At 43.9% G+C, this 23,826-nt stretch overlaps 2 protein-coding genes across 14 annotated transcripts in view; both read left to right on the plus strand.

Moving 5' to 3' along the window:
* Positions 1-18,804, plus strand: part of tacc2 (transforming, acidic coiled-coil containing protein 2) — a 50,286-nt gene extending 31,482 nt beyond the window's left edge. For 3 of the 13 annotated variants that reach the window (XM_070978269.1, XM_070978257.1, XM_070978268.1), the window contains 17 exons: positions 4,749-4,855; positions 5,349-6,756; positions 6,980-7,015; positions 8,491-8,548; positions 8,651-8,858; positions 9,290-9,339; positions 9,491-9,600; positions 9,886-10,039; positions 10,445-10,591; positions 11,868-11,927; positions 14,144-14,281; positions 14,360-14,436; positions 15,540-15,592; positions 16,918-17,078; positions 17,204-17,310; positions 17,598-17,718; positions 17,825-18,804. In XM_070978269.1, coding sequence (XP_070834370.1) covers positions 4,749-4,855; positions 5,349-6,756; positions 6,980-7,015; positions 8,491-8,548; positions 8,651-8,858; positions 9,290-9,339; positions 9,491-9,600; positions 9,886-10,039; positions 10,445-10,591; positions 11,868-11,927; positions 14,144-14,281; positions 14,360-14,436; positions 15,540-15,592; positions 16,918-17,078; positions 17,204-17,310; positions 17,598-17,718; positions 17,825-17,890 — 3,061 coding nt within the window. In that variant the 3' untranslated portion in view covers positions 17,891-18,804. The remainder of the gene's footprint in view (positions 1-4,748; positions 4,856-5,348; positions 6,757-6,979; positions 7,016-8,490; positions 8,549-8,650; positions 8,859-9,289; positions 9,340-9,490; positions 9,601-9,885; positions 10,040-10,444; positions 10,592-11,867; positions 11,928-14,143; positions 14,282-14,359; positions 14,437-15,539; positions 15,593-16,917; positions 17,079-17,203; positions 17,311-17,597; positions 17,719-17,824) is intronic. The other 10 variants (XM_070978259.1, XM_070978270.1, XM_070978258.1 and 7 more) reach the window with 9 other exon arrangements.
* A 579-nt stretch (positions 18,805-19,383) lies between these two features.
* On the plus strand, positions 19,384-22,493 carry ly6pge (lymphocyte antigen 6 family member pge). Its single transcript, XM_070978304.1, has 3 exons — positions 19,384-19,600; positions 21,318-21,434; positions 21,902-22,493. Exons 1-3 carry the CDS (start codon positions 19,540-19,542, stop codon positions 22,093-22,095), a joined length of 372 nt encoding a protein of 123 aa, XP_070834405.1. The 5' UTR covers positions 19,384-19,539; the 3' UTR covers positions 22,096-22,493.
* Positions 22,494-23,826: the final 1,333 nt, after the last annotated feature.

Raw genomic sequence — 23,826 nt, forward strand, 5'->3', positions numbered from 1 at the left:
GTGTCGTTGTCTGTAATCATGGGGGGTTGGGATACTCTGTCCCTCTCTCCTGTGTCTCCTGTGCAGTAATCTAAATGAACCTCGCTTCTGATCTCATCATCAAAATGGAGAGATATTTTAACCCCCTCCTCGCCGGTGCTCTGACTCGCAGACCTGGTCTGTTGTTGTTTAATGTGCCATCTGCTTGCAGTCTCAGATTAGGCTGGATGAGGTCAGTCCCATTACACATAGAGATTATCTTAGTCTGACACTCTTTTTTTTTCTTAGCGGCTTCTTTGTTTTTGAGTGCATTTCTTTCACAAAGGGATACCTGACTTCAGAGCTCCCCTCTGTTTTTGCAGACTGGAGCTGATGTAAATCTGGATGGAGATGAGAGACAGAAAGTGCAAGACATCTGCTCTTTGAGAAAAACACTTTTCTCTCAGCTTCTGTTCATATGACCTGCAGGAGGTGCAGAGTGATTTTCCATAAGGTTTCATTTCCTGAGGCTGAAGAATCATTGGCAGCTTTTTCCCTCTAGAAGTTGCTCACCACATCACATCTGTGGAGAAACTGGAGAGGCTCTTATAAAATGAAAAAATAGGTTGTTGTGGTGTTTCACATGGTGTACAATGCCCATGATGTAATGCTTTACATCCAGACACTGTTCATCAGGGGGATAAAAGCACAGGAGCTCCCTCTGTTGGCCTCTTCTTTTCTGCCTCATAGGAGAGATGTTTGGCTGTTTACAGTATATATTTATTATTACATAATTTCAGTCAAAGTACACATTGTGGAATATCTCCTGGCCAATGCCATGTTCACAATGATAAAATCTAATTTAAATGATACAGTTTAATCATTGTTTTGTCACTGACATTTGGTCCTGCAAAGCATGTGACAGATTTATCGTGCCACATAGCCCACCTTATGCTGACGATGCTCGATTAAGCTGCCGTACTTTCCCTTTTTGTCTGACAGTCTAAGGGGGATGTGAATGAAGAGAAGATAACAAAGGGATGATGAATTGTAGAGATGGAGCAAGAGGTGAGGGAAAGCGAGGGAGTTAAAGGTAAAGGAGGAGTGGAATGAAAAGAAATAGGTGACATGTTGTGTCTAGAGAGGGTTTAGTGGTATTAGACAGCTGAGAGACGATGGAGCGAGTATATGCCAGCAAATCCGTTGAGGCTAATCACACAGCTGCTTGGAGACCAGCACCCAGCAGCCTGCCTCCATTCATCCCTTCCTTCGTCTTCTTTTTCCACCCGCTTTCATCTACACTCACAGTGCTCAGAGTTGTGTCCTTATTAATCTTAAATGGCATCATCAAATTTAGCGTAGAGCAGATGAGAGCCTATATTCATTTGCAACATCTTAAAATTTCCTGTTTTTTTGAAGAATATGCATATTTAGGACAGACAGGTGGTGGTAGGTTTACATGATGGTGTAGCCCAGTTTCCTCCTCATCCCCGGGGCTGGTGATGGCTCGCCCTCCAGCACTGTGAAAGCTGTTTAGACAGGCTGAGTTGGATTCGGCTGGAAGCGGGGACACGGCTGGCTGTCTGAAATGCCGCGTCTCCCTGCCTCACGCTGCAGAGTTTCTGTCTCCAGGCAGTCATCTCAGCCTGAGAGGCTGCTATTAACTGCTGCACTCTTTGTTTCTGTTCGCCCACCATACCCTGACTGCTCACCCACACGCTGCTTTTGCTCTCTCTATGTTTTGTCTGTAGCTAGATAACAAAAGAGCTCTTAAAGATGGATTGTGTTAACACAGAAGACGTTCCCAGATTGATTTTTATTCACCTTATTAATTAGTTTCATGACTGCACTCCTTTCAGCTCATGGTTACATGTCTATTGGATGCCACTTGTATAAATTTGAATATTGATGATCAATATTGGTTGTTCTGAGAGGAAGTACAAGCAGAGAATAAGCAAAAAATGTTGCTATTTTTCTTTGTTTTTTTTTTCAACCGATTCATGGGCTGTGAGCAGGGTGATGCTGATGCAGCAGCTACTTGCCTCATAAATCTGTAATGTGTCTTTACTTGTCTTGTCTATCATATAAAACACCTCAGTGGATGCTGTTGGTTAGGGAAGCCTCGGCTGTGTGTTTGTATTGGTCTGTGTGCATGCAGCCACTTCCACCGTAGAGTAACATATGGCAGGAACAACCTCCAGTTACCATGGCAACACAGTGTTTGCAGCCACATGAAAAATGTCCTCTACAAGGACATAAATGGCGCGCAAAAATGAAATGAGCCCTAATTATCTCATCGTTCCATATTTCAGTCTTCAAAGAATTAGCTTTTTTAACGCCACACATCAAAATCTCCAGAGAGCTAAAACTCTTCAGTGGTTTTCATGGATAAAGCTGTTGAGTAGTTTTATTTCTGTATATTTAACTCGGTGTGGTACATGTGTATTCCACTCCTCAGTCCTGTCATTGGAGGTATCTGTGTCACTGCCTGTCTGACCATCTGACACGATGATCCCGGTTCCCAGTGACTGATCCAGATGGATCTTTAGGCAGACCAGTCTTATCCTGCTGGGACACACTGGGCCCTCACAGAGATTACAGCTCTGGCTCCTGTCTTGACCATGTGCTGTCTCGTTTTACATCACGCTACCCCGAAAGTAACAGAGGCGTTTTTAAGGCTTTCAGCCTTAATATATAAAAATGTGATAAATAGGTATCACATTTCACTTATATCATTTTATACTGTGCTGTGACTTTATCATGCTGTGTGTGGTGTTTTTGTGCAGCCTGATGAATTGTTTAGATTTGTCAGTGGAGCACATTGCAGTGTACGTAGAATGTTATTCCTGCCATATTGTTGGCAAAGAGGAGCTTCTGTCTATGCTGTGATGTGACCCCAGGGATATTGAACATATTGGCTATGGCAGCGAAAACCATTTATTACCAGCCTCCTCTATAAACACGAATGTCCCAGCTTTAAATTTTAGTTGCATCGGTCATATTGGCCATACTGACGGATAGATGTTGTTTCAGCAGCACCCCATTGTCTTTCATGCTTCAGGCTTGCTCCATGTTTGTGTGTGTCTGTGATAAAGAACCCTCACAGGTTGCTGAATGGCTTCAGCAATGCCTTGAAGTGAATCCCTTTAGATTGGCTAGATCAATATAGTGTATAGACTTGGAGGGGTCATTTAGCTGTGGGGGTCATAATCTCTCATCTTTTCAGGTCTCAGCAGTAATCAAAATATATGTTTCTTCAGTTTCAGAGCATGTGAAAATGACCTGGGTTTGTAGAGAAAAATCAGGGTGTGTCTTTGCAGTGACCAAAAATTTTTCTTATTTAATTTAGGACACAAAAAAGGACACAGTGACAGGAAATATGTCAGATGCAGTGCCAGTGTAAGTAATGGGCAAGCTTTATCAGAACAGATTCAGCTGGTGGGCAACAGACTACAATACAGCAACGTGGTTCAGGAGCAAGAGAGAGGTAGAGGGAGGGTGAAAAGTGGAGGGATGAAGGCTGGGAGAGAGGGAGGGAGAGAGAGTGCCAGAATATACAGTATGCAGGAGGTGGGCTCCTGCAGCCAGTCTCATTTAGATTGGGAAGCATCATCTCTTACTGGGGAGGAGTGGAGACGGACTGATAAGGCTACAGATGACGAGGAGCAACGTGAAAGGACTGAGATTGTAGATTGGAAACAAAGAGAGCTGGATATTAGACTATAGAGGAAAAAGAGCGGAAGGCAGAGAGGTTTGATCTGGTGGTCTTAGTCATCATCTGAGGAAGAAGCAGTGGGCATCTACCTGTGTCTCAAGCTATAGCATCGTGGTGTGGTGCGGAGAGGTGCAGCCCGCCAGCAGCCATGGCAGTGAGTGCGTGGCAGGCTCTGTCTCCACTGCAGTGGGCTCGCTGGGGCTGGGACACACTGCTGGGAGGGGCAGGAGACGAGGACAGCCCGGGCTCCGATCCGGCTCTTGGGCTCCTCTGGCGTCTCTCCTGGGGCTCACGTCATGACAACATGATCGGGGCTGCTGGGGGACCGGTCAGACAGAGGTGAGACAGGATGGGAGGCTGGGTCCCCATACCGTCAGATAATGTATTAACCAACGGAGCATGGAGCCTGGTAATCAGGTTGTCTGGTGAGCTTGACTGTGTGTCTATGATGCTGTGGGAGAGCAATCAATATTGCTTATTCTTAGGGTGTTGCTATTTCCAACCTATTGTCATGCAGAAATTTGTAATTTCTCTTTTTTGGCGCAGTCCGTCCCTATCCATTTCACAGCTGTGATATCTTTAGATCTGGTGGTCTCGTGTGTGTATGGGTGTTGCATTTGCGTGTTGTGGTGGCTTAAGTCTGTGTCTCAGATATGTCAGTATCTGTGTCCTTACTGCAGATTCAGCATTTTCATTTGTAGCCATTAAAGGTCTACAAACAATGAAAACAGGAGCACATACCAGCCTGGGGCTTTTTAAAACCTATACACGCCACAGGGAATGGCGCTCTCTGCCCTTTCTACCTGAAACCCATTGCAAAATACTGCCCATAGTGAATCTGTGTGATAATATAATTACACCATATATATTGCACTGAAGAGTGATTTCAGAACTGCTTACTTGAGGAATAAAGGTATTCCTTGTTGTGTGACGTGTCTGAAGGAGTGAATTTTAGCTCACCCTCACATGACGTCAATGTTAGTCACCCTGATGCAGTAACTACAGAGTCATTACAGGTCAAGTGAGTCTGTTTGACAGCAGTCTGGACTTAATGTGTCATTATCTTTTGTTACAGGAGCTCAGACTCTGATGGAGCTTTTGAAACCCCTGAATCCACAACTCCAGTGAAGGCTGTTTCTCCTGTAGAGCCCCAGACTCAGCAACTACCATCCAGTGACAAAGGTATTGATATTTTTTATTATAGAGGAATTATGCCATAATGTGGGCTTAGCTATTGTACAGTAAGACACTCTGTTATAGTACCATTAAAAAGCAGGTGAAACAAAGTCTTGTTGCACCATCTAGTGGAATGAAGCAGTATATCCCATCTTTGTGTGCTGAGACAAGCATCTCCACTGCACAAGGCTTTTGGGATTCGAGGAAAGGCTGACCAATCAGTTCAGTCTCTCTCTCACATGTGGTTATTTCTCATGGCTTTTTGTCCAACCGAGAAACTCTGATTGAATTATTTATAGCACATTCATCTCTATAATTGGATTTGTCAGAAGCTGCAGCTTGTATCTCCATGCAGGCTTCTTGATCACACCAAGAAGGTTGCATCCCACCCCCTCACCAGATAAAATATATAATAAATCCAAATTTAACTTCTTTTCAATTTCAGCTTTTTAGCATCTGAATTCAACCTTTTTATGTTATGTCTCTCTGTCTTTTGCAGTAGCAGACACCTCAGTCAGTGATCCTACCTCTGACTTGGCTTCGGAAGAGCCACCCTGTCGTTCACTCTCCATTGTTTTTGATGAGGACAAGCCCATAGCTGCCAGTGGCACATACAACATCGACGTTTTTGCTACAGATTCAACAACTCACGCTCTGACACGTTCACTCAGTCTCCAGGGAGGAGAACTAGACACTGCTGGTCTGTTGGATGGATCAGCAGTCGGAGGCTTCCGTCCACATTCTGAATCCTTCAGTGTGGGCACTGAGAGTGCTCCAGGAACACTCCATAGGCCTAAGAAAGTCCGCCCTGGGTCTCTGAAGAAGAAGCCTCTTCTCAGACAGAACTCAAACCCAGAGAGTCCAAGGCCAGCCTCATCCAGCAGCACCCCGGAGATCAAGAAGCGGGCAAAGCCTAGAACTGCCAACCCTGTCCAGGCTCAGGAGGAAGCAGAGGGAGGATCTGCAACTCCGAGCCCTGGAGGAACCCTCCGAAGGGCCAGGAAGAGCCGTGTGGAGACTCCTCCTCCTCTGCCGGAGGAGAACAATCATACCAGCCAAGAGGAGAACCTTGTCATTTCGGCCTTACCTTTGTGCCAGGAGGAGGCCCCTCACCCTGGTAGTCCAACCAGCAAAGACGAATCCCCCATCCCCCCAAGTGGCTCCTACAAATGGGATCCAGATAATTTTGAGAACATAGACCCTTTCAATACTGGAGGTAGTAAAATTCCCAATTCTCCAGATCTGAGTCGTAAAGGTCCTGTGTGTAGTCCTGTTGCAATCCCTCCAGAGAGTCCCTGTGTCTCTGCTGTGGAGCCGTGTCCTCCAGCTCCTCTTGAAGAGCCAATCACCAACCCTGAAGAGCAACCCATCATCCCCAAACGTCAGTCAGTAAGGCTGGAGTTTGATTACTCTGAGGAGAGCGGTGAGGCATCACACCAGGCCTCTCCCCCACCCAAGAAAGTGGGCAAGAAGCCCGGTGGCAAGATGCCTCTTAGGAAACCAAAGCTGGGGCTGAAGAAGGCCCCTCCAGCACAGACGGAACAGTTGGACAACGAACCTCCAGCAATCCACAATGGCAACGAGGAGGAAATCCCTAAGGCATCTTACAACGTGGAGCCTGACAAGTGGGACGATCCAAACTTCAATCCATTTTCTTCCAAGAAATGTATCAGCAACTCCCCCAAACTGTCCAGGCCGTCTTATAGTTTTGACCCCAATAACTTTGATGACTCAATAGACCCTTTCAAATCCTCCAATAGGATGGCCAACTCCCCTCCCAAGGCCTCTGCCTCCTTTGAACTGTCATCCAATGACTATGACAATGAAAATGACAATGACAACATCGGGGAACTGGAGGACCAAAATCAGAACAAACCTGCCAAGAAGAAGAAAACTCCCATTAAATCGTAAGTTCAGTCTATTACCACAGGACCATACATTTATGGGAGAGTCCACACTCACTTGCAGAACATTATATTGACATGTAGGAATGTCTGTGTCTCTATTGGTGTGGATTTTTTTTTTTTTTTCAGACTAGTCTGTGTTTGTATGTGGTCCTCTTGTTTATTATGCCAGTGTCCTCTGTCTGTCTCTCTGTCACCTGTGTCTGTGTATTCCCATATGTCACAGGAAGTCCAAGGGTGTGTCTTCTCTTTGTTGTCTGTTGTAAGTACAGGGACAATACAACCATCCACCCATTCTGACCCTTAAATCCACGTGGCTCCTCTTTAAGCAGCACGCTGCCCTGTTGCGCCTATTCCTATTAACATCACAATCCCTCGTACCCATGGTCAAACTATTCATTTAAACTTTTTTTAATCCTGCCCATTTAATTTGGAGATACATGTTTTCAGTTTTGTTTAAAATTGTGTATTATGTATGATGAAATCCCATACATGAAAGAGCCAAAGTGTGTAGTAACTCTTGAACAGAGTTACTACACGCAGGCTGGAAATTCTACTTGTGGAGCTACAGTATCTAGTGCTATACAACATGGTGCACAAAGGTGCCATGTGACCTCACGTTTGTCCTTGAAACCCTCTACCAATAGAGGTCAGTGCTACAGTGCTCAATGAGTTGCTGTTGAATGATGAAGATGAACGCAACACATTGAGATGTGTTTATTGAGTTTGTTGTGTTGCTTTAGCAGTCACTCTTAGCAGTCACTCTTAAAAACATTTTAAATGGATTGTAATAGTTTTTCTATCAGCATTTTTCCAAAATAAAAGTGTAAATATTGGAACAAATTCTGTTATATGGTTAAATGCTGCATTACCTTTCTCTACTGAAGCTGACTGAACATCTTTCTTTCAGATACATGTTTGTTTACCGACACACTGTGTATAACAAAGGAGGTGTTTGTGCTCCCTCTTGTGTTCACCATTGAAAAAGCTAAAGCGTTATAATAATGATTAAATTATACTGTAAGAGAGAGATTTTTTGGCCATTTCCCCACAACATTGAATACTGGGCTTAAAAATGTTTATTTGTGTCAGGGAGCAGAGATTTTACAGACTAAAGTAAGCACCGACTCAGCTCTATCAGATATGTCTTTTACATTAAATTTAAAGGATAAAACACGATGTGACATTCAGTAAAGAAAGTTGTTGTAAGGACTCCCAGTTCTTATAAACCCTCTGAGAATCCATACTCTATGTGATCTGTAAATTAAAAACGGCAGTTTTTTTGTTAAGTAACAAAAGTAAAAACCTTCCACTAACAGTTAAACTACTACATTACCAAATACATTCATCTCTAGGATCTGTGTTATTTGTTGATATGTGTGAAAAGAAATGAAATATTCATAACACAACATTAATTTACCACCGTGCAGTTACTAACTATAGATTCAGCCCTCTTCACAGACATTTCGCTGTTTCATTTCAGCCACACAATAGGCCACAGTAAGTGTTAGACATATGATAAGGCTGCTCCATGCAAATCATGTTGCAATTTTGTGCAAAAGCAGATGTACCCAACCAGTTTCACATTTTAGCATGTGTGACTATACACATTTGAGATATGTAGCAATACCCATCTGTTGGTGTTAGGCAGTGAATGTTGTATGTAATGAAGTGCTGTGTACTGAAGGTGCTGAGTGACTCTGGATCTCAATGACTGACTGTTTTTCTCTTTCTCAGTAATACTTTCAGAGTGAAGAGGTCGCCAAAGAAATCCCCATTGTCTGACCCATCCCAGGTGTGTACCTAATTCTCCATATCTGTACATCTTTCTCACTCTCGCCTGCATGTGTTTCTCCCTCTTTCATCCAACTCAGTCACTGCCACCTTTGCGTTGCAGGATCTTACACCTGCAGATGAACCTGCCTCCCTCCACCCACAGGATGACCACGCCACCGACGAGGAGAAGCTGGCCTCCTCCACCAGTCATAAGTGGGCAGCCCTGCACGACACGGATGCAGATTTGAACTCTGACCAACAAGACTTCCCTCAGCCATGTGACCTTACGTCCTTTGTAAATGAGAACAGTCTTCCTCATCAGGCTCCAGGTGAGGCTTAGCTGTCTGCCTCTCTAGGAGTCCTCTTTGTACCTCCAGCCACCTGTGTCCAAATAAAAGCTATCAGAGATCAAAGCATACCACAGACAGGTGGTGCTCAAAGGAAATTCAGAGCTTATGTTTGGATAAACCGTCATGTACAACAATCAGCCACTTTACTCTTCATTCATCCAGCAACATTATTGATTTTTGCTGTGGCAATGAAATAAGCCTGCTGGCCCAGTTCTCTACTGCCCTCTGACCTCCAGAAGAGCCACCTCCTCCCAGAGGCTGTGTGGCTCAACTCATCTGGGTCAGACATGAAATACCAAACAGACAGCCCTGCCTCAGCGTCTGATCGCATCAGTCCAGAGCTCACTGGCTGAAATGTTTCTCCAGTTGTTCCTCTGCATCTAAAACTTTGCTTTGTCTCTCTGTGGCAGTGCAAGACTATGAAATTGAGTACATGGAGAAGATTGGTTCCTCTTCGCCTGTGAGTATCTGCTGTTATTCAAAGAATTTATATTGCTTTGTGTATTTATTCTGGTATGTTTTACATATTTGATATGTTATATTGGCCACCAAAACCAAAGTAAAATTAGATTTCAGACAGTTTGTGCTTAATTCTCTTGTGTGTCATGTAGCCACTGTCTGTGAAGAAGCCATCTTTGTACCTGAAGTTGGACTCAGTATCGGACAACTTAACCAAGAACACGTGTGCACATGGATCTGAGCCCAGCTCCCCTTGCACAGGGTAAAACACACTATACTACGACTCTCATGTTTGTTAAATACGTGTAGTTGCTTTGCAGTATTACATACATTGTCTGTTCACTGTAAGAGGAGTCCTACAGTCCTTCAGTGGTTTATTGGTATCTCTAGTTTGCTCAATTTAAACCGTAATGATTTGCAGTGCATGATGCATGCAGATCAGCTCCTCCAGCAACTTTTTACATTAACACTCTCATCCATCAAACACATTACGTTACCTACCATGTCCCTCTCTCTCTCTCCACTTTTTTTTTCTCTCACTGTGCAGAAGTTTTGAGGAGATGGAAGCCCAGATAACAGCAGGTATGAAGACACCAGTGCTGAACTCCCGGCCTGGTCCCGAGGGCTCTGCTGGAGACAAGGGCAGGAAGAGAGAAAGTGACGCACTCAGCCGAACACAAAGCACAGAGAGGGACGAGCAGGTGAGCCAAATGCCTTTTTAAAGATTCAGTGAGCAGGTTATCACGTATGTTGTGGACAGAAATCAATATCATTTCTGTGTCTTGTCTCCATAAGAAGAATCTGTCAGTTTTGATTTTCACATTCACATTATGTCATTGTTTAGTCACAAGTGGTGGAGTACCACACTGCACGTGCTATAGCGTAGGCCGTGACTTGGCCCTCCAACATGAGCCCCGTCAGTCATAGTTATTCTCATTAAAGCCTTGTCACTGATGACACATAGCCAGTACGCCACACTAGGTTCCCAACTTGAGCTCAGTGACTTAACTCCCAATGCTGCCACTCAAACACTCAGCGCTTGCTTTGCCATGCTGACCCCTGCCCTCCTCCCTGCCCTCTGCCTACTCCTCCCGGTGCCCCTGTAGCCCCCTAGCCAGGGCCCCGTGGAGGCCCCTGCTCCAGCTATGGCCATGCCCCTGTTAGACAGGCTGTCTGAGTGTGACGACCCCCTGCAGTACCTGGAGCCTGACCTGGCTGAGACCAACCCCACCGCATTCGCCCAAAAACTACAGGTGTGTTGACAGACCACACATGACCCCTGTTGATGAACCTTCTAGGCCTTGCCTCTGGTGGCCCTTTTGTGTCCCTGATATGTGATTGTGTGTGTCTTCTTTGTATGAACGTTATTTCCATCATGTCACCTGACTACATCTTGCCTTTTCATTTTCCCATTCTTTTCCTCCATATACCTAAGTTGCAGTTTTGTAGCTTACAGTGTGAATTTCAGTGTGAAATGTAGACAGCAAGTGTGTGTGCGCTCAACTCAAGTTTATATATGTTTTCCCTTTGCTCTCTCATCCTTGGGCCGCCACCCCCCTTCGTTACCCCCTGAAATCCTTCAATCCCCACCCCCCCCCACCCACCCACCATGTGTGCGGCCCAGGAGGAGCTGGTGCTTGCTGCCCTGAGGATAGAGGCTCTGCAGGTAGCCAAAAACATCTCTCAGTGCCCCTCCCTCTCTACTGTAACCCCCCAGGTACTGCGTTGAGTCCTGCACCTGCTGTATGCAAGTGTGTGTGTGTAAGAGGAAAGATGGTCGAATTAGGGATTACAGAAAAGCGTGCGTGTGAGAGATGCACGTGTGCGTGCATGAGTGTGTTTCAGCCTGCCCATCCCTCCCCCTAAACACACCATTTTGAGTGTGACTGTGAACTCATGGCCTTATCAACATGGTGGCTGCACCACTACATTCGCAGTCCTGCCTCCTCTGCAGTCTCCACATGTGAAATCTCTAACATGGCTTTACTGCGTCCAGCTCCCACCCTGACTAGCAGCAAGCTCGTCCAGGTTGACTCCTCAGGAACAGAGCGCTGTGCCTCCTTAGTCCCCTGCCTTTATTGTGCATGTTGGGCAACGTGCATGTTGCCTGTTCATGAGAGGCTTACATGAGCATGAATGTGACTGGGACAGTCTCAAACTAAGCTTAATATCAGCAGCTGAGGAGTTATATGGGTATAACTCTCCCAGATGTATTTGTTGACGCTCTGCTATCATCATCCTAAATCCCAGTCACATTCTTGTTTTGTGATTTGGTCCTTTTCCCAGACTAACAGCACTAACAGACATATCAGGTAGGTCTTAGATTCAGTTTGTTTGGAATTTTAGGTAGAATTTTCACTAGTTGGAGGACTTGTGCTGGAAAGGCTCTTGCCTAAACATAAGAGTAGTGAAATCACTTGCTTTTGTTGATGGTCAGTGTAAAAACTCTCGTAAGATTTAGAGCAGGGCAGGCTCTTCCCAGTCCTCTTTCCCTCCATGCCTCATGCTGTTGTCCCACACATTTTACAGTCTCGACTTAAGAAACCCAGCACTCGGCGGTGGAATATCAACGGTTCACCCTTACTCAAAGTAAGAGTAACATTACACCCCCGTAATCTGTCCCCCTACAGTGCGCTCCAAGTGTTTGGTCATAAACACTTTTTTCATTGTTTTTAGCTCAGTGCACCAGCACACTCAGTTTGAAATGACTATGAGGCTTAAGTGCTGACTTCACATGTACATTGGTAAAGAGTTTAATGTGGTTTAATGCATAGTACCCCCAATTTTTGTATATTGCAGGAAATGATAGGGCTATAATCCCTCCACTATTTACCCAGTTTGGGTTTAAATTCCTTCAAATTAGAGCTGAAACTCAGCATTTTACCCTACTCGTTCTGGAGTACGGCGCCAAAGTGATTGTCCAAATACTTGCAGACTGCACTGTAAACTCCCGTAGACACCAGAAGTCCAGAAGTATGAGACCTTTTTTTTTTCAAGGTCCCTACATTTTTTACCTACCACAGCTGTACTTTGTCCCTGTGAGCAAACTTTTCCCAGTTGTGTTCCCTGCAGTGACATGTAGTATCTCTCCTGTAGTCGGGGTTATTTTTGTGTTTGACGTAGCGTTCGTCTTGTGGCTTCAACTCGTGTCTTCAAATTGCCCCCCTTTTTTTTTGCTCGCATTAAGTAGTTTAGTAAGTCTATGTGATTTTTGCTTCTCGCTCTCCTGCAAGCGACGCTAAAATGTTTACAGTTTACTTGACATGTGATCCACAATGATCTGGTCTGGGTGCCTTTTGTACAAGGCTGAATTACCAACTAGGCAAAGCAGGCAACTGCCCCAAGGCGTAAGACTTAGGAGCCATAAATGCCCCGGGTTGTTTGTGTGGCAATTTCTTTGCTGTAATTTCATTCATCCAAATATGCACATGCATATACATATGCACCACAAAAGCATGACTAACACTTGTGCCAAAAGTGGCTTCTGCATTTTTATTCAATCTTGAAGCCCCGTTTTAAAGTAGAGGTTTGTTTCAGCAGATTATTATTACTTTAGAAAATCAAGACATACAGCAAACCTGGGGCAGGATAGTAGTAGTTGTTTCTGGGACTCAAGCCATCAAAAGCAGCAGCAAACATATACCCAGAGAGGATGGCGCATTATTATTCAGCACAGCACATGTTGTTTTATTATACTTAATTCCAAATTATGGTACTGACATTTTGCGTGGATTTTTGGGAGGATTTTCTCTGTAAGACAGAGCTTTAAGTAAAAGCCACTATGAGTCGTAGCACCACAGGACAGTTTTGGGTTGATGTACTTAAAGTTTCTGTTCAAACCTCACTGAAGTGGGAGGGTGAGCACCTGACTAAAAACTGAAAGAGGTCCATGGTTTCCTAAACTTGCCCAGTCTTTACCTTCATTACAATAATGGAATTATCGCTTCAGCCAGACCAAACACTTCACTCTCTTTTCCACATATTAGTGGATCTCCGTCTACTTGTCCCCTGTGAGCCTCCACCATTTCATCAAATCCTCCCATAATCCGTCTCTCCCAAGGATGACTAAATCCCTTTCAGAGCAGTTTTAGGGGACCAAAAATGGTACAAGGATGAGGATTGTTTTTACATTTTGATGTGATGTTTTGTGTGCAGAGGAGTTGTTGGTAGAGTATCGTCATTGGTTGCAGTGGTTACATGAGCACATGCATATATGCTTTGGTTTGTAGCATCTTGAACAATATGTTATTCAAAGTCTGATTTGTAATGAGTCTTTGTAATTGTAAAAGAATTCGGCAAATGTTGCAACAGCATACAGTAAACGCTACTGATCCAAGCCACAACAGGTAAGATTATTATGTTGGAATAAGCTTTAACATGAGACTAACATCTGTTTCCAATGCTGCCCTGTCTGCTACCCAATCCTCCGTCTCCTGTATATGATGCAGTCCTTGCTGCCCTCCTTTCCCTCTGCCTTGCCTGGACCCAATCACATTCAAGCTACTGCGATGAGCAGGTGATCATGACCGCTCAGCTGGGGGCAGCATCAGCCAAATCACTTGGCTAATACTGTGGCTATGAAGACTGTTCCATCCAATCATGTGGCAGCTGACCAAGTCTTCAGGAACATCACTGGCCTGCCTCATTTACATATTGATTTTGCTTTGTGGTACATTTCGATGCAGTTTGATGCTGCCTTGCGATTTGGTTCAGGAGTTTAGGGTGTCTCACGTGTAGCTCAGTCTGGTTCGTAACTGGTTATGTTTCCTTTCCTCGCCATCCTCTCCATTGGCTCCTGGAAGCAGCACAGAGACGTGTCATCTCCCATCGAGAGCGCAGTGTCCAAGACCTCGCTGTACACCAGGACCACCAACTACATTGAAGGGGAGAGTCCCCACCTGCCCAGAGAGCTGGACCACTCGCTGGGAATTGCACGAGAGGAGGTGCCCCAAAGTTTCTTTTATTCTATAACTCATGAAATTCACTTCACGCTTTACTTAACAATTTGACACCCTCCTCAGATTGTGACAAAGGAGAAAGAAGTGCTGGAGTGGCAGAGGAAGTATGAGGACAGCCGACAGGAAGTGGTGGAGATGAGGTACGAAGCAGCACCTTGGGTGACATCACTTACACCACACTGTGAGGTCCCACCTGTACACCACAGCATGGATTTAACACCTCCGTGTGATTCTGTTAAATGGGAACCTGTCAGGTGGTTTATCCCGCTTAAACTGTCAGCCAAAGCCTCAGTTAAGTGCGGAGTGGCGAGCCAGTTAAAGAAGTCCATCTGAGTCTTGCTATCAGCGTGTGTTAGTGGTGGAGAAAGGAGGAATAGTTGTGGTTGATTTGATATGTGTACATTTTAGAATTAAAAAGTTAGATATCTATGAGAAAATGTGTTAGGAGCTTTAAGCAGCTCTCATTTGGATTATAAACCATCAACCGCCTGACAACAACTCAAAACTTGGATTAACTACATCATCCGTCTACAGATGATCCATGCATGTCCGGAAAATGGCTGCTAGTTGGGGTTCAAGGTGACAGAGATATGCAGTACTGAAACCTTGTTTTCTGTCAGCAGGTGGTGGGTGTGGGTCCAGCTGGCCACCGCTCAGTTATTGTGGATAAGACACAGCTTACTTCATTTGACTGATTGGGCTCAGGATAAGGAGGGGCTAAGAAGCTAAAGGGGAGGCATGGCTAATCAATCCTCTTACCCCTAGCAACCTGCTTTTCCCCAAACAAGGCTTCCTATTGGTCCCTGCTGGTCATTGGCTTGGAGTGTGGGGGAACAGCAAGACTCAGATAGGAACTGGGTGCACATGGCAGATAAATTAAGAAAATATATGATTGCTTAGGGCACTTAGAAACAAATGGTGAATAAAAATCAGCATATTTTTCTCTCAACCTGGACTTTTTAATATCAGACATCTCCAACAGCAATGTTAAATGACCAAAAGCACAAATTGTGCCACCTCCACAGCTGTCTAAAGTCCACCTAATTCCAGCTAGATGTTTAGACATCTTGCTAATAAACCAAGCCGACAGACCAATGTGGAAACAAATCATCTGTTCAGGTTAGAGATAAATACATGAATTTTATACAATAAAGACTCTTTTTTTAGAGACATGTGTACACTGAAATCATTTGTCATACTGATCTAACCCCATCCATATACTAATGATCCTTCTCATCCGTAGGAGAATTGTTGCTGAGTATGAGAAGACGATTGCACAGATGATAGGTGAGTTCAGTGTTCAATACAAAGCGGGACCATTTGTCTTTTCAGTACACATGAATTTTAATTTCAACCAGCAGCTTTTGCTCCCCAACCTCTGCCACTACTTTTCGCTGCGCTTGACTATTTGCAAACGGAGCAACACATTCTATCACCACTGTCTTCAGAGAGTTAAGTATTTTTTATTTTTGAATTTATTTTTACCCTCTAACACAAGCCAGCTTTGCTATGTGCTAGCGCTCCTATTTGATTAATATGAACTGAATCCTGACGTCATCACTGTGGGGGTGGGGGGTGTCCAGCTTCCCTGGAACTCATTAAATTCCGCTGCAGGTTCACTCTCTGCATTACTCCTGCTCTCACCTCTCATCCACCTCTGGACATTCCTGAAAATTAGATTTTTGCTGCTGTCGCTGATTTAATTTCTTACTCTCATTAAAGCACCATCACAATAATGGAACAGTCTGTCTCTGCCTCTGTCTAACCCTCAGCTCTCTCACGTCTTGCCCTCCCAGCTTGACTTAACACGGTCCCTTCTTTTCTGTTCTGCTCCCATCTTTGCCCCTCACTATTTGATAACCCTGACAGGCATGCCAGGTGAGTAACACAGGATTGTCCTTCACTTTGTTTGTTTCAGCTCGCATCCCTCCATCCGTCCGTCAGAGAGGGGAGCTGATGTGCTCGCTTCCTTCATCTCATCCAGTGACATTTGTTTGTTTTGTTTCATTTCATCCTGTATGTCTGAGACGCTGCATTTTGTTTTTAAAGCGTGAAAGTCAGCTGTCCTTTGTGTAATCCCTCAGTTGCTGATAAGTACAGCATTATGCAAATTTTAGACTTACGGACACACAGGAAACCTTTTCATGGACATCTGCATTTTGCTTCTGTACTGTAAATGGTGGTGAAAACCATTCATGCAGAATTAATAAGCTAAGCAGGTTGGTCATCTAAGCTTGGACAGGAAAGGAAAGTGAAAGCTGGGAGGTGGCTGAAGCACTGTCGGAGCTTTGTCATGAAACACTGAAGGGTTTAGATGGCGCTGAAAGCAAACCAGCTGTCAGCTCTGCCTCTATGGTTCAGGGCTCTTTGATTTCCCCATTGTTCAGTGTTTTTGTTTGCATGCTACACTGGTTTATCAGATATACTCATGTAGTGTTGTATAAAATGCTGTTAAATCATACTTTCCCACAAAATCCATTGTGATATATTGTCAGAAATAAAGTGTTTGTCTGTATGCGTGTTGGTGTAGGTCGTTAAACAGTATGTGTGCCCTCTACAACAGACTCTTCAGTGTGCAGTCGAATGATCTGATCTCTAGCATGTTTGTGTGTGTCCATCAGAGGATGACCAGAAAGAGAAGTCTCTCTCCCACCACACCATCCAGCAGCTGATCATGGAGAAGGACCAGGCCTTAGCCGACCTCAACTCTGTGGAAAAGTCTCTAGCCGACCTCTTCAGACGTTATGAGAAGATGAAGGATGTACTGGAGGGCTTCCGCAAGGTGACGAACCCACAAATTATTCACAACTAATGAGTGTTTTCAGCATGACTGGCCTTGTGAGTCACCTAAAACTTAGCTTGACAACCCTCATGGCATGTAATTAAAACATTTCTCCATCCATTCAGAATGAAGAGGTTCTGAAGAAATGCGCTCAGGAATATCTGTCCAGGGTCCGTAAGGAGGAGCAGCGCTATCAAGCCCTGAAGATTCATGCAGAGGAGAAACTAGACAAGTGAGTGTATGCACTCTCATTATCTCGTGTTCATTCCACCGTGACAGTGTTATTTTCCCCAAAGGGAAAACACCACCATGCACTAACAATACCTCAATGCCCACCTGAAATATGTTGGCCAATATAATTACCTGTTTCTACAGAATATTCATCAATTTCTTGGCAAGATTAATTCTCTGTTGGGTTTGCAGAGGCCGGGTTATGCTTTCATACAGTAAGACTTTCCATGCTTAAGGGGGCCATGGAGAGGTGACTGGACTCTCATTGTATCACTCGTGTGTCTCCAGGGCTAATTCAGAGATAGCTCAGGTGCGGGCCAAGGCCAAGCAAGAGCAGGCCGCCCACCAGGCCAGTGTGAGGAAGGAGCAGATGAAGGTGGAGTCTCTGGAGCGCACCTTGGAGCAAAAGGTCAGTCAGAGTTCCTGGCTAACAGAGTCCTGGGGTGTAGAAGATGTAAAAACATATGTCCATGTGAGCAAAGTACATGTATTGTAATTTTGACAACTGCTTACAGAACAAAGAGATCGAGGAGTTGACGAAGATCTGTGACGAGCTGATCGCCAAGATGGGGAGGAGTTAGCGACCACGCCACACCGAGGCCAAATCTCACAGAGAAGAGGGGTGGTTGTGGAAAAGCTACTGCGAGATTGAAGCGGATCACTATTATTTACCAGGCTTTCAAGGACAGATGGACATCGAAGGCCAAAATGGTCTTCGCTTAAAATTTCCTACTGACTTTGTGCATACAGGATCCACAGGAACGGCTTCCTCATAATCACTCTGTACATTTTTGATGTGTCAGTGTATCGTACTGTATCAGGGGTCTGGTTAAAAGTTTTAGAAAATGTATCATATCACTAATGAGTGTGTCTGTGTGCATTTGAGAGAGAGAGAGTGTGTGTGTATGATAATGAGAAAAGCGAGAGTGTCGTTTGTGGGTTAAATTATCTATAATGATGTTGCCATGACAGCCGCTGAGGGAGAAGACTGTTTACCCGCTCCTGTTGTTGTCTCCTCTTAATACGAGAGAAAGGCTTTTAAAACGAGTAACAGAGATGTAGATTCATTCATGAAACGTTGATACACCACTAAGAGAACACAAACTATCACAGTAGCTTACTGCATGTGAGAGAAAGAAGAACTTGTAATGTCAATGTGTGTATATGCTGTAGGAAATTCCAAATACGAAAACGACTCTTCTGCATTTTGATAGTTATCCGTCATCCTCAGCCCGCCTCCCTCATGTGACCTTGTAGATATTTGTCATACTTGTCATAGCTTTCTCGATGAAATCGTGGGACTATTTTTTGGGATTTTATTTTGATATAAAGCAAACTAATCGTGACTGTATTCAGTTGTGACCAGGAGTAATTTAATTTTGGATGGATATGTCCTCGTCCTGCTATGGTCGTCGTCACACTGAGGAATAACTTCTCTGCACAGCCACTGTACAGCATCTGCTTACAAAGTGCAATAAAAGATGGCAATACAGCACACTGGGTTCACTGTGGTTCTTTACCCACATAACGTGTTTTTCCACTGAAAGTCAGAGGATGTGGCATGACCAATGATTAATGAGCTTTAGGATTTGATTAGGACTTTTTGACATTGTGGTGTTTCCAGTCTGACTGAGGAAACAGCATTTGCAATCGCAGGTGATTTTGCTAATGTGTGAAATTGCTGTGAGACTGATCTTGAGTAGCAAGTGTTATGACTGAGTGTGTGAAAACTAGTTAGAAAGCAAACAGGGAGGTTGAAATAAATCATTAAAGTAATGGATAAGTGGCTGAAAATCAAGCTTCTAGCAGCATGAATGCAAACCTCCAGACCAGGATCACATCATCTTGTATGGAAAAATCACTTAGTGTGTCTTTTTTTTCCCACTGATTTGTAACTTTAGACGTCAGTTAAACTTCAGAGGTGAGTCAGTGATCAGTCCTGGTGCAGCAGGGTGATGTAAGGTCTGGACCAAGTGGGCACAGGGACAAGATGGGTGTGGCCAGAGTGCAGAAGCCTTTAAGGTGAAAGGTGCAGCATGAACTCTGCTACTCTTTCTACTCTACTACTCTCCTCAACGCAGAGCTGTGGGCCCCAGTGGAGGGGCTGGCACTCACCAGTCCAGGAGGGGATATCAGCTCATCTGATAGCTCAGATTAAGCTCAGGAGGCTTTAGGACCAAACAACCTGCTTTTCATTGTGTGATCAGGACGACTGAGGACCACCAGCACCATGAGCGCTGTCCAGTACCGTCCGCTGCTCCTGCTTTCTCTCCTTCTGCTAGCGACCAACAGTAAGGACTTGGTTTTTCTTTATTATAGCCTTCCTTTTCCTATCTTCAACTTCATCCTCCCCCCTTTAGATCTCTGCTCTAGCCTCTGTCCACCTGTCATTTGGACTTGGCTGGTGTCTCCCTTCAGGTGTTCTTCACTTTTTTTAAAAAACAGTTGGCATTTATTGTTTTTCTGTCTTTCAGTCTCCTCCTGAGAGGCAGGAACCTGAGCATTTGAGTGTCCAACACTACAGCTATCTTTATTTTTCCCACACATTTTCTGACTTTAATAAGATTATTTTCCAGTTAGACCTAATAACCACACTTTGTTTAATGTCAAGTTTGCTAATTGCTGTGTTTTTCCCTGCTAATTGTGCCTCGCATCAGTCTTTCCTCCTCCTCTGTAACTAACATGCAATCTCAGCAGCTAATCTCTTAATAGGCCTGCAGGCTAATACTTACAGCATCTGTGTAGAGCAGCTGTGCTGTGGGGGATAGACTGGGGTCATCTACAAACAGCAGGGGGCATTTGTCGTGCCATGTCAACACACATGAAGCAGAGGAATGAGACCCACTACTCATCGTTCGTTGTTGTTTTCATTGTTTTGCTGTTGAAGTTGTGCTTTTATCAGTAACAGGGATCACAGTCTGACACGTCAGCGATGTATTACTAAGTCTCATGAAGATGATTGACTGGTTTGATTATTTCTTTACCGCCATCCTGCCAGCATAGCTGCATGATGAAAGACCAGTCCAGGGGTTGAAACAGGTTATTTTGATGGCCAAGACAAGAAATACACTTCTACAAAGGATGTTTGAAGCTGTCAGTGATTCCTATAAGTCCGGCTCTGTTTGATCCTCTTAGGAAGCAGCATTGAAGGCTGTTTCTGAAGAGCCATTTTAGAATTTAGGAGACGGATGAAGGCTTTTCAAAAGGAAGCGTTAAAATGACATTTCAAAGGTCAGCCAATTCTCAAATAACTCCTCATTCCTCCGGAGAGCTTTAGAAAGACGTGTGTTTTATGTGCTGAACTGGGCTCCTGAAGCTTTCGCTGGAAGTTAGACAGATGTTGTTTTTTTTCTTAACCTGAGAGCACTTGCTTAATAATTTGCTCGATTTTGGGAAGATTTGCATGAAGGAAGTGAATAATTAGTGCTCTCTAGTCACTTCACTCTCACCTTCACCCAGATGTGAATTCACTGAGCTTGTGTGAACATGCTCATCACAGCCATAGATCCTGTGTTAATAAAGGTTGAAAATATCCACAGTTGAGGCCCTTACAGGCACTGCTTGATCTTAATTAACAATGGACCAGAACTTATGATAAATGGATAAATGTGACTAAATTAGCTTGAGTGCAAGAGCTTGTCACAATGTACTTCAGTCTTTATTGTGTCAGAGCAGCTTCAGCTGGCTGTCTTAATAATCATTTGAACTAAAGTCTGACTATTGGTTTTTAAAGGACAAACATGGCAGCAGAAACATCAGCATGTTTAAGCAGCCTATTCGTATTTTTGAGGAAGTCGATGCATGTGACACAGGGCTTTTTTCCACCATCACTGGGATATTTGGTGGAAGATCCTACAGTCGCATTAGCAGCAGTTCCCATTAACTGATGCAATAACATCAGGTCTGTCTAAGAAATTCATAAGGCTGCATTTAAAAACTGTGGTACTTTAATTTGCTTTCAATGTGCTCCTGTGACAACTTGGTCTTCCCCTCCCCTGTTTACTTCAGGTGAAGCTCTGCGATGTTATACCTGCATGGGCTCCAATAATGATGACTGCAACCAGCAAGGCTCCAAATCTTGTCCCAGCTACTCTGATGCCTGTGCTGTGGTGGTGGGCCATGATAGTGAGTCCAAGTATTTCTTTTACTAGCCCTCATTCGACTTATTTTTCTACCAACAGCAAACACACATAAAACCGTGTTTGTGTCTGCATGTGAGGATGTGTGTGTTTAGCAGAGGACAGGCTGCTGTCTGGAGGCACATCTCAGTCAGCAGGGGGTCTGAGGCTTTTAAGGAAATGAAGAGCTTTGCTTCTCCCATTCAATCAATATCCTTAATTAGGACATCATGTGTTCCTGGCAACCAGACAACTCCTCTTCACAAAATGAAGTTAACTCAGTTTACGAATTCCAGCCTGCACATGAAATATGTATTAATTATCAAAAAGTGGAGCAACAGCAGAGACCATTACCCTGTACACTGGACATCCACAGTGACAAAGAGATAAGTTTAATTGAGTCTGTATTGTTTGGTTCATGTAAGACAGCTGCTAAACCAGTATAACTAACTCCTATTTTTGTCCGATTGTCAGGTGGGGTGATGAAGTCATGCTCCTACAAGTCTTTCTGCAGCCAGGCCAACAGCCAGGGCTACAGAGCTCCAGGTGTCAGAGTTCACTGCTGCTACAGCAATGACTGCAATGTGACGAGCTTTGCCTCCCGCCTGCCACGACTCAACTGTCTGCTGCTGTTTCTGCCTCTGCTGTTCCGCTGCTTTTTCAAGTAGACACGCTGCACCATGCCAAAAAGTATCCATCTGCAACACAAACGCCAGCTACTGCTGTTCTCATCCTGTCCAAAAATGCCAAATAACTCTGCCTAATGTCACACTACATGCTGTCATCATTACTGCCAGTCCACTGTGCTGTGATTCACCATACTTATTCAAACACAGGCCTAGACATCATAGAAGAGCTTGAGGTGCTTGGTGTGGCTGTGGATTATACACACCATGCTGGATTGAAGTCATTAAGCAGTACTCAAGTAGATGCGTTGTTCAATGGATTTCACTAAGCCAATAACTAGAGGATCCGAAGGGAAGTGCTGAAATAACAGGCAGAGATAATTTATTATTTGCTTCCTACATTAAAGAGGAAAAGAAGCCGTTTGGGTTCATCTGTTTCACCGTGCTGGTTTGATGCTCGGCACTCTATCTGTGAAACTACCTCATCTTTCTTCTATACGCCAAAGTATTTCAGCACAGCTCGCACTGCAGCAGATGTTCCTTTGGCTAAATATGGCATAAAGGGTTCAATCAGCAGGTGTGTTGTGACATCATTAGCCTTCTACCTGTCAATCACACACACCCGACGAGCTGTGTGAGATATTTTGGAAGGTGGTGAGAAAACACTTCTCACACACTGTAAATCCACATAAGCCTTTTACACGCCCATGGCTAGGTACGTTACAGTGATGAGGTTAATCCACTGCATGTCAATTCGAGAGTTACTGAGTTTGTAAACACAGTCTGAGCACTGAAGGATGGCCTGTAAGTAGAAGCTACTGTATATTTTGTATAGAAAAATCAAATCAAAAAAATGAATAATGTCCAGTTGGTGTCAAATACTTCACACTGTTCATTGTGGAATTTCCTTGGAACTCATATTTAAAAATGTTAGAATTACTCTATTTTAATAAGTCCAAGCAAATGGCACACTCAAATATTTTGTGCATTCTTTTACCTGTTTTATGTACATTTCTCATTATGTATGAAAATAACATTTAAATGTATTTTAAGCTAAAGACGCTAGGGATGTTCATCCTTTCTCCACTGTATATACTATATTTAAGGAATTCAATGGTGTAGAATATAAGAGCTAATAATTGATGTACAGACCAAGTGATAAAAATGTTGACGTTCATAATTCAACATAAATACAACCAATATAAAAGTCTTTTTGGTACTGCCTCTGTGTGTGCTGTATGAAATTATTTCAGCACTTTCAGTGCTGTGAGATTGATCCACCTCATCTTTGTTAGCCATGCTTGCAGCATGATTTAGAGGAAATAATGTGGATGTGTTGTTCCACCACTTTGGTCCAGACTAAAATATCTCTAGAAATACTGAATGGATTGGCATGAAATTCACTTTTTCAGGATGATGTATAAATATTATGTGATCTGGCTCTGCATATTCTCTACAGACATACAACTTCCAGCATCACAGAGCAAATATATATCAAATAGATGTTAAATTATAAGACATGTTACATTATTTTATCTGGGGTTGATTTTATGGTCATAAAAATGAATTACAAATGAGAGGTTTTTAATGTAAATCCGTCTTCCCAGAATGTTTGCTCTTGTAGTTCACACAGCCTCCACTGTGAGGCAGTCTAGTCACACTTTTGACTCCACCAGCTGCACTCAAATCGACACGACTGTTGCGATTCATATTGACCAACCACGCCTCAAGGGTGCTGCTAAGACTGGCTTGCGTCAATAGTGATAATAATTG

This window comes from Chaetodon trifascialis, chromosome 13 (genome assembly GCF_039877785.1).
Source record: "Chaetodon trifascialis isolate fChaTrf1 chromosome 13, fChaTrf1.hap1, whole genome shotgun sequence".
Lineage (NCBI taxonomy): Eukaryota > Metazoa > Chordata > Actinopteri > Chaetodontiformes > Chaetodontidae > Chaetodon > Chaetodon trifascialis.